The sequence below is a fragment of the Symphalangus syndactylus genome, chromosome 21 (assembly GCF_028878055.3).
Source record: "Symphalangus syndactylus isolate Jambi chromosome 21, NHGRI_mSymSyn1-v2.1_pri, whole genome shotgun sequence".
Lineage (NCBI taxonomy): Eukaryota > Metazoa > Chordata > Mammalia > Primates > Hylobatidae > Symphalangus > Symphalangus syndactylus.
The window spans coordinates 29,548,729-29,562,529 of record NC_072443.2 but is presented as its reverse complement, the minus strand read 5'-3'; the positions used below and the strand labels follow the sequence as shown (position 1 = coordinate 29,562,529).

At 36.0% G+C, this 13,801-nt stretch overlaps 1 protein-coding gene across 16 annotated transcripts in view; it reads left to right on the top strand.

The window, feature by feature from the left end:
* Positions 1-13,801, top strand: part of CBLB (Cbl proto-oncogene B) — a 268,224-nt gene that overhangs the window by 109,277 nt on the left and 145,146 nt on the right. For all 16 annotated transcript variants that reach the window (XM_063630593.1, XM_063630594.1, XM_055260467.2 and 13 more), the window contains one exon: positions 8,513-8,669. In XM_063630593.1, coding sequence (XP_063486663.1) covers positions 8,513-8,669 — 157 coding nt within the window. The remainder of the gene's footprint in view (positions 1-8,512; positions 8,670-13,801) is intronic.

Here is a 13,801-nt window from a genome sequence, read left to right as displayed (position 1 = left end):
ATCTTGCATAACCCATAAGCTGCTGTATCTCATGAATTTATCCTGTATTAGTGAATTTTCAGAGAATATACACTGAAGAACAGTTGTACTTTAGAAAGAAAAGAACAAGTATTCATTGTTTAAAACCTGAATCTTTCTATTTTTTACAGTCAGTGGTTTCTAAGTGGAAAAATTTTTAATGGAATTTTTACACATTATTATGGATTATACTTGCAGCTTCTCTTCCTGTTCCTTTCCACTAAATGAACTTTATTTTCTAAGCTGGAAAATAAATAGAATTATGTACAAATAATTTTATGACCACAGCAAATTTATTGTTTATTATGTTCAAAGGTTAGGATGTGAGACCAGCAGTTAGAAAGCATTAAATCTATCATGTGAACAAAATAATTGAGAAGATTAGAAATAATACTAAAGACACTATTTCCTGTGTTCCTGCAATCTTATAAAAATATGATTCTAGATTTAGGCTTCAGAATATGAATATGTGAAAGATATTTGTCCATTATACAGAGAAGTAATGATGGCCCCAGCTGCCCGTCTGGAGCGACTGCTGCAAAGATGCTGCAGTAGGGGAGGCATGGCCAGGGCTGTGTGCTCTATGGAGCAGGTGGGATCTGGGAACAGGCAGAAGCCCCACCCTCTTCCAAGTTGGGGGGTTGGAGCCCTATGCTTCCAAGAGCAGCTGCAGCTGTGGACCTGGGCATCCCTACACTCTTGGGGGCCCGGGAAGTCCCCCTACCCCAGCAGGCTTGGAAGTGCCTGTTCCTGCTGTCTGGCCTCATCCTGCTCCTAGTGCCTGCTCTGGGATGGCGCAAAGCTGTGGCCAAGCCTGGGCACTGTTGTGACCTGGCTGGGTGTGCACACACTTAGGGTGGCGCTGACATGCCAGCCCCCTGCCACCTTATCCCTTTCCAGACTTTGGGACCAAGGAGCACTGGAGGGAGGCCAAGGGGGTTGGGCTGAGGGCAGCTCCACATGGGCCAGCAGGTGACCCTCCACAGAAACAGCTGGGGCACCTGTAGATGACACGATTGGTGGCAGCAGGAGGCAGACAGGCTCATGGGTGGAAAGTGGCAGGTCCCCATTGAGGCCCTACTTTCAAGACAGGGATGGTCTCAGCCTCAGGAGCGGGCTGTCAGTTCCTGGTGGAGTTCACAGTGGGAGTGAAAACTTATGGTGCTTTTTCTGGGCCTGCCCTTGGACCAGTCAGCACACACTTCTCCCTTCTGAGCCCATGAAAAACTCCAGACCCAGCCAGACTCACACAGACATCAGACTACCAGCTGCAGGAAGAAGCTACCCAATTTGAGTCTCTTTGACTCCTTGGGATGATCTGCCTGCAGAAAGGAGCTACCCACTCTGGGTTTCCTGAGTGCTGTTCTGCTGCTCAGTAAAGCTCCTTTCTGCCTTCCCACCCTCCAGTTGTTTGTATACCTCATTCTTCCTGGACACGGGACAAGAACTCAGGGCCTGCCAAATGGCAGGACTGAAAAAACAGTAACACAAACAGGGCTGAAATGTGCCCACCCTCCACCCCTTCCACTCCCCACATTGTGGGCAATGAGAAGGAAAGAAGAGCTGTGGCTCTTTGGGGAGCCCACACCTACAGGCTCCCTGAGCTAGGCTGTGGTGCCCCATTTGGGGGTCTGCAGTTTCTGGAGTCTCCAAGATTTTGGGTGCCACCGCGTTCCCCTCCTCCAGACACAGGTGCCCACAGTGGAAGCCACTTGCTGTGCATCAGATCTAGCCACTGGCTTGCTCAGAGCTGGTGCCTGTGCTGATGCCTGGAGCTGCCCGCCCTGCTACAGCAGCCAGTGTGCTTGGCTGTGCGCAGTGGCTGGACTCCACGCTCACTTGTTCATGCACCACTTGCTGCTCTGCATCTGACTCGCCCTTGGCAGGTGTGGGATCTGTGCTGGTAGTGCATGGTGAGCGTGGCCTGCCAGGTTGAGTCAGTGGAATGAGCCCAGCAGGCCTGAGCAAAACTCGGGTAATGGTGCCACCAATCACAGAGGTTTCTGGCTGGAAAAGTGACACACAAACAATAAGTGACAGTAGTGCTTATCTGCACTAGAGACAAAGTGTTATGAGCTTTTCGACAAATAAAAATTATCCAGCATAAATACCCAGCATCTATGTCTTTATCAGTGTCAGGAATTTTCATGTATAAGGAAGAGTGGTTCAATCTAATTACGAATATCCTTGGTAACTATGGTTACCATCCTATCAAAGATGACTTGCTGTATGGTGACTATGTGACCAGAGTGTTTTGATATGCTGTTTCTGTGGGTTGCTGGAAAACAATTGCTTTTCCCTTATTGAAAGAACAGCAAGAGTAATAATGGCCTCACAAGAATCTATCTTCATATTCTTAAAAAATGGAGTCATGATAAAAGAAGGTTGGATTTAAGGAATAACTATACAAAATGTCAACAGACTTAGGAATCACAGCACTAATATTTTGTGTCCATAATGTAATCAAAACATATCAAATATGTTACAAATATCCTATTATCTTCTGAACAAAGCTTGCCCTCTGTTTAAAGATATAGACATTGAACATATCTTAGTTGATCAAGGTGAATTTTCTGACAACATTTACATAAAATTAGAAATAGAATTGGGCTACTGAATATAGAACATATTTTCTTTTTGCTTAAAATGAGGATGACAGTATATATTCCTGAGCTACAATGGATCTTAAACACCTGCCACCACTAATACCAGAGCAACAAAACAAACCAACAATAAACAAACATGTTGATTTCCTTGTTTGTATTATGGTAGTTACTTTGTTCATTCCCACGTATCTGTTTTTTAGTCTTAGATTTTTAGTGTAATATTTTTTAAAATTTAAATATATAATTGAAGTTTAATGTACATGAGGAAAAGTACACAAATCATAGAGTGAGAAATTTTTATGAAGTAAACATATCCATGTATATGCTACCCAGATAAAGTAGTAATACCTTACTACCTGCATCTTGGAAGACGCCCTCTCTCAGTGCGTCAGAAAGTCTCACATAGTCACCACCCAGTAGTTCTGATACATGGCATCATAAATCATACATAGTTGAAATCATACTAATTATACTCTTTTGGAAAATACTGGCTTCTTCCTCTCTTTATGGAATTCAACTCTTTACTTGCATGTAGCAGTACTTTGTTCATTCTCCTTGCTTCATTGTATAGCTGTACCACAATTAACCTATTCATTCGATTATTTATTTATAAATTACCCAGTCTGAGGTGTTTCTTTATAGCACTGCTAAAACAACCTAACACAGAAACTGGATATATAACATCAATTATAATTTATAAAGAGGTTTATTGGGCTCGTGGTTATGCAGGCTGTACAGCCATGATGTTAGCATCTGCTTGGCTTCCAGGCAGGCTTCAGAGAGCTTTTGCTCATGGCAGAAGGTGAAGCAGAGCCTGCATGTCACATGTGGTGAGAACAGGAGCAAGAGAGACCAAGGGGAGGTGCCATGCACTTAAACAACCAGATCTTGTAAGAACTCACTATCGTGAGGATGGCACCAAGGAGATGGTGCTAAACCATTCATTGGAAATATGACCCCATGATCCAATGACCTCCCACTGGGCTCTACCTCCAAAATTGAGGATTACAGTTCAACATGAGGTTTGGGGGGAACAAATATCCAAACTCTATCATCCAGTGTTTATATATGGGTACATAAGTTTCTAAAATTTTAGTTTTGTTCCATCTATTTTTTTATGCTTGTACCAATGCCACATTGTCTTAATTAATGTAAAGAGTATATACTTGTTAATGTTCTTAGTGAAGATTACCTTTTTTTGTCCTTGACTCTTGCATTTCCCATAAAGTTCAGAACCAGTTTTTAGTATCTACTACAAAAAATACCTCCTGGGATTGTTTATTTGAGTTATATTAAATTTTTAGACTAATTTGGGAAGAATTGACTCTTTGTAATATGAATCTACCATTAAAGTGTTATTTACCTTTATTTATGTTTTTTATATCTCTGTGTATGTGTGTATGTTGATATTTGCCGTGCTCATCTATTGTTAGCTTTATTTCTATTTATTTGGGACTTTTAGATAGCTTTATAAAAATTAAATGTTTAAAGTTTCATTTTCTAGTTATATATAGCCAATAGAAGAACGACAACTGATATTTTATATCAATTTTGTATTCAGCAACCATGTTCAATTTTCTTATCTCCTATAGTTTAATCTGTAAAATTTTTGTATTTTCTACATATAAAGCTATGTCATAAGCAGACGCTGCTTTGTGGTTTTCATTGATTCTTCTACGATTATATACATTTAAAAGTTTTAGTACATCTTCTATTCTTTTAGTACACTAGAGCATATTAGACATATAAAAAGTTAAAAACCATGAACAAATTCAGAAAATATATTTTTAAAATCACTTATCCCTTCCACAAGCCAGTTATTAAATTTGTGGTATCTCCAGACATTATAGTTTAACATTGGATCATAAAGGACAAAATTTTAAAAATACTATTTCCATTTAGTAATATCCCATGAACACTTTTCCATGTCAATAAATATTTTTCTGCACAAAATTGTTACTAGTGAACGTATTTGTTTTCAAATATTTTGCTCTTATAAACAACACTGCATATAAAAGACTTGTGGATGGGCCTTTGGCTGCTATGTATTTTTTGGACATAATTTCCTTAGGTGAAATCCCTAGAAGCAGATGTTTTTAGTCATAATGTATAGGCTTTTGAAATTTGTTTCCAAATTGCCTTCTAGAAGTGCTGTGTAAATTCTCATTCACACCAGTAGTATACAAAAGTTCCTGTTTGCAAACACCCTGGCTTCTGTTGATGTTCACCCTTTGTTGTATGAAATGTTTTTCATTTTTTCCTATCAGTTGAAACTAAAACCCTCTAGCCTTTTATGAACTAGTGGTTTCATGAAAATGTTTTACCTTTTTTTTAAAAGAGATCATTCTCCTCACACTTTCTATTTTCCATTCCTCTTACCTTTTTCTTAAAATTGCAGGGTTTTCAAATTAGAATATCTAATACACTTCTCCACATTTACACAGGAGAAAACAAGCGTGGAAGATTAAGTGATTTGTCAACTACTGACCAGCTGACACCTTTCCAGATTTATTTCCCTGCATCTGATTAATCCCATTTTCTTTGAAAGGATACTGTTTTTCAAGACTTTAAAGAGGATTACTATTGTTTTTTGATAGACAGACTAGAACTCATTATCTAATAACAGGATTGTAACATAATCTTATTTATCATGTTCTTATCTCATGACATTATATGAACAGAACTATCACTTTAACAAAAAGTCATCAATAGATTTCTGTATAATAGATAAGTGGTAGTAAGCCATCAATAAATAGCAGTTCTTACTCTTATTTGAAATAAAAAGATCCTGAAATTATATTATTATTACAGGTGCATGGCTATCCATTGGTCATGTATTCTATTCTTTGTAGATTGACAGTTACTATACTTGTTCACTGTATTTAAAAGTGATTCAGCCTGCAACTTAAGTAGTTTATAATTGTAAGGGTCAGTAGAATATATTGAAAGATTTTTGGATTAGTGAAAACTTGGAGTTTAGTTGGCCCTTTTATTTTCTCTCTCTCTCTCTCTCTCTCTCTCTCTCTCCCCTTTTCTTCTTCCCAGGTCTCTGCCAGCACCCTGAAATTTCTACATTTGTAAAACAATTTGCCATTGATATTTTGTCTCATTTGCTTCATCTCTAAAGGAAGAGGTAGCAGAAACCACCACTGTCTTTTTGCAGAAGTTTAAATAGAGGTGTGAAAATTCATGCTTTCTGGGTTCCCTTCCTCTCATACACCTCAGAAAAGAATGGTAGCCACTTAGTCTTAAGAAAGTTTAGAGCCTTAGTGCAACAGTTTAGAATAATCTAATTTTTTTTGTTTGTTTTTAAAGACTTTGTTGTTATACTCTATTTCTATTCTTCATTCTTGAAATCCCCTTTCCCCTACCTCTGTTCCCCAGCCCCACCTCCTATACAATAATGGTTGTTTTGCTGAGGTGATCAAAGGAGGGGTATCTGTTGCACAAACATTCATATATGAAAAGTTAACAAAATAATGCCCTGGCTTCCTAATCCCTATTACTACCACTAATTAAGATTCCAGTGAATGCCTCTTTGGATCTGAGGTTTATCACAAGTAATCTGACAAAGTTTCATTTACACAAGTACTGTGGAAATGTAGCTTGTCCTTTTGTAAATTGTTATTATGAAGGGGTACATTAGACTAAAATTTTCTTAAGTTCATACATCTCGTATAACTGGCTCTGGGAAATCACTGAGTGCTCAAAAGAGTTATAAATTGAATTCACTGTAAATGCTAGATGAGAATAATTTTATAGTAACATGTGGAAGATGTCTATTTGACCTTTTTAAAAAAACTTTATATGTTATACACAAAATAAATATTGACAATTTGACCACTTTACGTTGTATACTTTATATATGAAACAAAAATGCTTTAACTTCTTCATACGAAAAATAAAATTTATACTGTTGTGAAGTCAGTGGTTCTTTGATCATATTTTTTTACTCTGAGTATCATGATCAATGTCTCTTTTGTGTGTTGAGTATTTGAAACTTTAATTTGGAAAAGAAAAGTGTACTTCTTAGACATCAGTTTTATGGTAATTATAATGAAGCTGGACATAATTGCATGTTTATACTTCATTGTAAATCAACAGCTTCCTAATATTCATAAAAGTGTTCCTTGTTTTTTTAAAACAGCAGCATTTTGTTAACCTTAATCAGAGCCTGACGTATGTTTCTTCTAAATGGCATCTGATGTGGTATCTCTCCTCAGTTGTCTGTGGTTTCCTGTTTTTTTCATACATAGAGAAAAACTTTTTGAGGTATTAAGCCTCATATTTTTCTTCTTTTAATGGTACCTCAAACCTAAACTCTCTTATAAATACAGCATAGTGTTGTCAACCTGTCTCACCATTAATTTATGCCACTTCCCACAGACTGCTTCTCTGGAATCCCTCCAGCCCTTGCTGTGGATCCATCACCCAACTAGCATGTCCTTACATACCCCACTCTAGATTCTTTAGCATTACAGGTTTTACTTCTATCCCTAAAGTGTGATCTTCAAAGACAAAGATGTTATCTTTATTTCTATAATTGTATTTCCCCAACAATGCCTTGTTTTAGCAATGAGTAGATATAGTAGGCTCTCAAAGTGTTGTCTCTAGAGCAGCAGCAGCAGCCTCAGGGAACATTTTATAGCTGTCAATGTTCAGGCCCCACCCCAATGCTACTGAATCATAATATCTTGGGTTGAGGATCAGGCTATGTTAACAAGCCCTTCAGATAATTTGGATGCATGCCAAAGTTTGACAAACACTGCTATAGAAAATCATTGAATGAATATCAAAGTTGTACCTTTATGGTGATATCTCATTGAGAGGATTGATATAGAATGGGGCCAGGCACAATTTGGTTTATTCTGCCTGAGTCTTGTATTTCAGAGATACTGGTAAAGGAAACCTAAGATTTAAATATTTGCTGTCTTATAAGAGGATGTTATCTTATAAGAGGGACAGCTTTTATGCTATTCTGTTGTAAAAATTGTAGTTTAAATTTTTAAAACGGAATGATTTATTTCTTCTGCCGAATTAGGAATAGGCATTATTCTGAAGCAGGAAGGTTAACTAAGAAATGCATCCTGGGTGTCACTAATTTTCATGGTGGGAAAGAGGGTAGGTGAGTTGGAAACTGGTCAGATAGGGATAGGTTGAGAGACGTTTCCTTAGTTACCATTCTGTGCTCTTCTAAATTTTTTGAATCATGTAACTACATTACATGTTAAAATTTTGTTGAATGATACCTAGTCAAAATAAAGTAATAAATATTGAATAAACTCCCATGATATAACCATTGTGGTTGGTTTAAAAAATTAAGTTTTTCTTTTGTATTAATATGAAAAGTTAGCTAACATATGCTTTTCGTCTCTGCAGAAAACATCAGGGTTGTGGCAGAAATGTCTTGATGGCTTTCTACCTTAGCCTTCTTGAATTGGTTGATGCATATTACTCATTTGTGCAATGAATAAAGGATTTCTATTATTATATGGACCCATCATCTTATGACTGTTTTTAGAAAATGAGAATTTAATCTTGATTCATTATTAAATAACCTTGTATACACACATGAAGAGGTCGTGACACTTAAGACTTTGACCTAATACCTTTTTTTCAGATATGTTTCTATAGCTATTTTGATAGCCTAGGACTGTTTGAGAGAAAATTAATTTAAATTTTTGTCATATTCTTAGCAAATGCAAAACAATTGAGTTAAACAGAACCCACTACATTTGTTCTGAAATATGAACAATATTCTCAAATATTTGTCTGGTAGTACAAATACAATTATATTAATTTTATTATTGAATTTTGCTGCTTCAAAGGGAGGTATTTCTTAAATGACACTTGATTCAATTATTTCCCTTTTTTTCCACCTTGCACAGAACTATCGTACCATGGAAAGTATTCAGACAGTGCCTTCATGAGGTCCACCAAATTAGCTCTGGCCTGGAAGCAATGGCTCTAAAATCAACAATTGATTTAACTTGCAATGATTACATTTCAGTTTTTGAATTTGATATTTTTACCAGGCTGTTTCAGGTAAGTTTATACTTGCTTAGTCTATCCATTCCCTTCTTCTCTCTCCCTGTCTTTTCTCTCTGTTTCTCTCTCTCTCTGTCTCTCTCTCTCACACACACATATAAACAAACATATGGAAAATAGTGTCATTCCTATTAGTCTGTAATTTTATTGGTATGTTTGGTCATTGCTAAAAGTTTAGAGTGAGCCGTTTGGCTTAAGTTTGGAGTATCAGATGTTGTGAGCCTGGTGCCTGCTTGTCAGCTTTGAGAGGATCCATCCAAAAGAGCTTTGTTTTAAACTCTCTACTTAGTTTCTCACTTTATTTTGTTGATCTTTTAGCACAATGATGGATAGAATGCAACAACTGCAGGTGGGCATTTGCCAGCTAGATCTAAAATCTTTCCCTTTGCCTTCTGTGTTTATTAGGTCAAAAGGGAAATAGTAAACTTAGAAATATCAGACTGTTCTGTATAGGACAGAACTATGTCCTGTACCTATTTTGTAAACTGTTTTGCACATTCAACCATGTGTAATGAACATTTCTCAAAGTCAATAAATATTCTTCATCAGTTCCTTTGTCATATTCATTTAAAATAGTATGTCAGTATTAAAGCTCTCTTTTGAAAAATTTAGATCTTTTCCCACATTTTCTCTAATGTAAACAACTTTAAGATGAACATTTTTGTTGTGCTTATTGTTTTTCGTTTTTAATTATCTTCCATAATTGTTTTCACATAGCAAATTAGAAGAAGTAGCATTATATAGATACTATCATTTTCTTCTTTTGCATGCCTTAATGGAATTACCTTAAACATGAAGACTTGAAATTTGTGTTTTGAGTTTGACTCTGCCACTAAAATGTATATCATCTATGGGATTCAGTTCAAGTAGTCACAAAATAAAAATTTTCTGCTTGACATTTTTATGAGTTGGTAACATAAATTATATAGTAAATGAGGTAAATTGATCAGACTGGGCTTACTTATGTTCTGATATAATTTTTTATCATTTTAATCTGAAGTAACTGATTCTCTTTGAAACATGCTTTCAACAAATATCAGAGTATAATGTTGGTTTCATGTTTTTCATGTTACATGAACTTCTCTGATTTATAATTCTGCTTGGCACTAGCTAGTAAGGATTGGATGACTGGTTTATGTAATAAAAACCACAATGCACAGGATTAGCTTTTAATTTATGAAGGAACCCATTAATAGAAGAGAGATTAACTCCTGTAAACAATACATATAGGATGTGAAACCACATCTCTACTAAAAATACAAAAAATTAGCTGGGCGTGGTGGTGGGCACCTGTAGTCCCAGCTACTTGGGAGGCTGAGGCAGGAGAATGGCGTGAACCCGGGAGGCAGAGCTTGCAGTGAGCTGTTATCGTGTCACTGCACTCCAGCCTGGTCAACAGAGCGAGACTCTGTCTCAAAAAAAAAAAAATAAATAAAATACATATAGGATATATTTCACTTTATTACAATTTCAGAATCATAATTCTACCTTGTATATAGGGTAAGCAATTAGATAAATCACTGATGAAAGTGTGCTTTTGCTTATTTTAAATTTTTTAAATTCGTGATTATTCCCTTGGTGTATGTATGATAGTTTGACAGTTTGTTTTTTCAAAGATTTTAAGATATATTTTAGAAAAAAAAGTTACTGATACTGGTCATTTTATAATGGAACCTCTCCTTTCTTTAAAGGTTTCTGATAATTTTACAGAATATCTTATTTATTTAACATGATACAAAGACATTCTAAATATTAAGAGCTTTGCTTCTTCACCTTGTCAAGGAAGAGAGTAAAAGTAATCTTCCTACATTAAACTTAACTGCTCATTCTAGGAAGTGAGTATATTTTTGTGGTGAGCCTGGATGACTTTTTACTATGGGTATTAAATTCTAGAATTCCTTGCAGTTATATATTGAAAGTATGAGGGCAACTTAATGTTGGTTAAACACTTACCTAAACTGCTATTTAATATGTGGACATATTTTCTTATAAGCTGTTTTACTTTAAAACAGCGCAAGTCAACTTTAATACTCTAAGGAATATATATCTTATTTACTTTCACTGGGATGGGAAACGAAGGGGCTATTTTTAAGTCAAGCTACTGTGAAAAGTTTTATATCATAAAATGAAAATCTTACTTGGGCTAGGGAATGCCTAATCATTTTAAAAACATGATTACAGAAGCAGCTGAAGAACTCTTGTTAGCCCCTGTGTATTTCTGAGATTCATCATTCCGTTTATTTCTATGCTCTAATCAAATGCTTTGAATATAATCGTATGTGTGCCTTAAAATATGATAAAATTGGTTCTGTGTATAGAGAAGTAGATGGTTTAACTTTTGCTGATCTTTTATTTTTATACAACTTTAAAAATTAAGTGATTTTCTTAAATGTATTATATTTATGAAATCCTTACATTTATATATTCTGTATGAAAATATGTTTTGCTAATACTGTGTGACTGCAGGAACATACATTCAGCTATAGCCACGATATTAGTAGTTAATTGGCAGTGACTTCTTCTGACTAAATTATTGGCAGTGGAGTATTTAGCAGAATGGAAACTGAAGGTGAGCAAGGTACACTTAGAATTTGGGGTCTGAAGTAGAGAAACTAGCAGAAGGTTTTGAAGAAGGAGCCAGTGGTGGTGAGGGGCAGGAGATGAAGTTGAGAATTGCAGAGGGAATGAAAGAAGTAAAAATGTTTGCTTCCTCTTGGCTTTCTTTCTTATATGCAGGCAGAACCTGAACAAATACTTGGGAGTCACTGGAGGGATCTTATTGTGGTCACCTTCCTCATTTCTTCTTCTTCCTTCTTTCCTTTTCTTTATCCTTCTCTTTTCTCTCAAAGTCACTTAGAGATGCTGGAATCAGCACATGGTAATATTAGTCCTGGAAAGAAATTATAGGGATTTTGCTTCTCCCTCCCTTCTCCCTGGGGCTGTTGTTCCCCTTTTCATCTATATCCCCACTGTTAGAAAAAATGGGGTCACTGAGAAATGGGGCACTACATTTGGGGGTAGCAGGATAAGGATGGAGTATTTTAGTAGAATATCCTAGTGACTATGGAATGTGTAGCATCAGTGGAATAGTGAGGAAAATCAAAGGAGAGGAAAGTCCTCAGTTGTAGCAACAAATTATATAGAGTGTCTAGGCAGACCAGCCAAGGACCCTCTTCCAACTTAAGTTGTAAGTCAGTAACTGGCTCTTCTTGAAAATAGTAGCATTTGGGAGAATGGAGGAACTTGTCTTCTTCATTCACTTCATTAATTTCTATAGTCATTTAAAAGTATCTAGATAATTTTACGTTCTTGTATACAAAAAAATTTCTTTAATCTGAAAAAGAAAATAAAAAAAAGTTATTCTCCAAAGCACTTTGTTTTGCCTTTTTTAAGCCAGTAGTCGTCGAAATACTTTAAAAAGAAAAAGCACGTAAGTATTACATGTTTCTGTTTTGAATGGGCTGCATACAAGGAAAACAATACACAGACTCATTCTATTACATAAATATTTTTGCAGTTAGAAGCTGGCCCTCTGGATCATGTACTAAGAAATGATTGCTAAATACTGTAGCAGTTGGCTCAAAACTCCAACTTAATTTTTTTACTTGTATTTTGATCTGTGCATTGGTGCTCTATAAAGTTTAGCATTTTTTTCAACCACTCTTCCACTAATTTGTGTGGACTTTAATGGAAGTGACCCAAATATTTGTTTGGTATTTCTTTCATCCTTGTCCTTTATAGATGGGTAAAACAAAACAAAACAAAAAATAGGGTCTAGAGTAACAGTTATTGCTCAGTTTTTTTAAAATGTATGCTGTCGTTTTCCAAGTAATGTTTAATGCAGTTTTTAGTCATGCATTAGGAAGAAAATTAAAAACATGCATTTTTTTTCAACCTCTCATATTATTATTCTCTAGAGCGCCTTTCTTGCCCAATTAGGTATTTTAGTGTGATGGGGAAATACCCCAAAGATTTTACTTGTTATGTTGAAAAAGGCTAAAAAACTTCCTTATTACTAAATCATTCTTTGTTATCCTCATCTCAAGGGATATAATCCTTGCAGAATTCTGCCTTATAAATTTGTAACTTGCTTAACAATAATGAGGAACATGTCTCAAAACAAGCAAAAGCAGGAACTTTCTACCAGTAATCATGTCTAGGATGACTGTTTTAACAGCTTTAACATGGCAACGTAAAAATACTTTTTTTTTCTTTTATGTAGAAGATTTAATAATCTGGCACATCAGATATAGAGTATGCTGCCAGTTCCTTGGAATAAATGTAGCTTCAGCCTTAAAAAAATTGCAGAGATGATTCATCCACACCCTTGAGTAAAGTTGTCTATCATTGACTGCCTTTTTTCTCTTGCCCTGGTAACTGGAGAGACAACTAATCAGATTAAAGAGAGAATGATACAATGGTACAAACCAAATACTTCTGTGAAAAGTTTTGTTTTTATATAACTCACTTTTAAACCCTAAACCTTTCCTAAGCTTATAGTTAGGTAAAGTTAAGCCAGATGTGACTACTGTAGTGTTAACACTAGCCTTTTACACAAGTCACTATTTAGAGGATCTGTTCAATGACAATTATCCCTGGCTGATTACTATTATCTGACACTGCATTGGTCCTGGCATCCCATGGGTGAGCAAGACAGGCATGTCCCTTGCCCTTACGTAGCTTGTGGTTAATGTGTAACCTTTGCCAAGTCACGGAAGTTCTATGATATGGTTTCTTACTGTGTAAAATGAAGCAGTTGTTAACAAAACAGACATACAGGGAGGTGAGGAATATGGCAAGAGGTAACAGTTTTAAATATGCTGGTCAAAGAAGGCTTCGTTGAGGAAGTGACATTTGGAGACAGGAATGAGATGGGTATTTGGGGGAAGAAAATTCAAGTAAAGGCATCAGCAAATACAAAGTCTCTGAGGGGGAGGAGGGCTTTTGTGTTCAAGACAATAGCAGGCTGGAGAAGATGCAGAAAGTGAGAGTTATAGCAGATGGAGACAAAAAAGGGAACTGCTGGGGATCAAACCCTGTAAAGTCCTTCTAAGCGATATATGAGGACTTTGACTTTTATTCAAAGTTAGAAGGCTTTGAACAAAAGAATTACTTCATTTGTGTTTTAA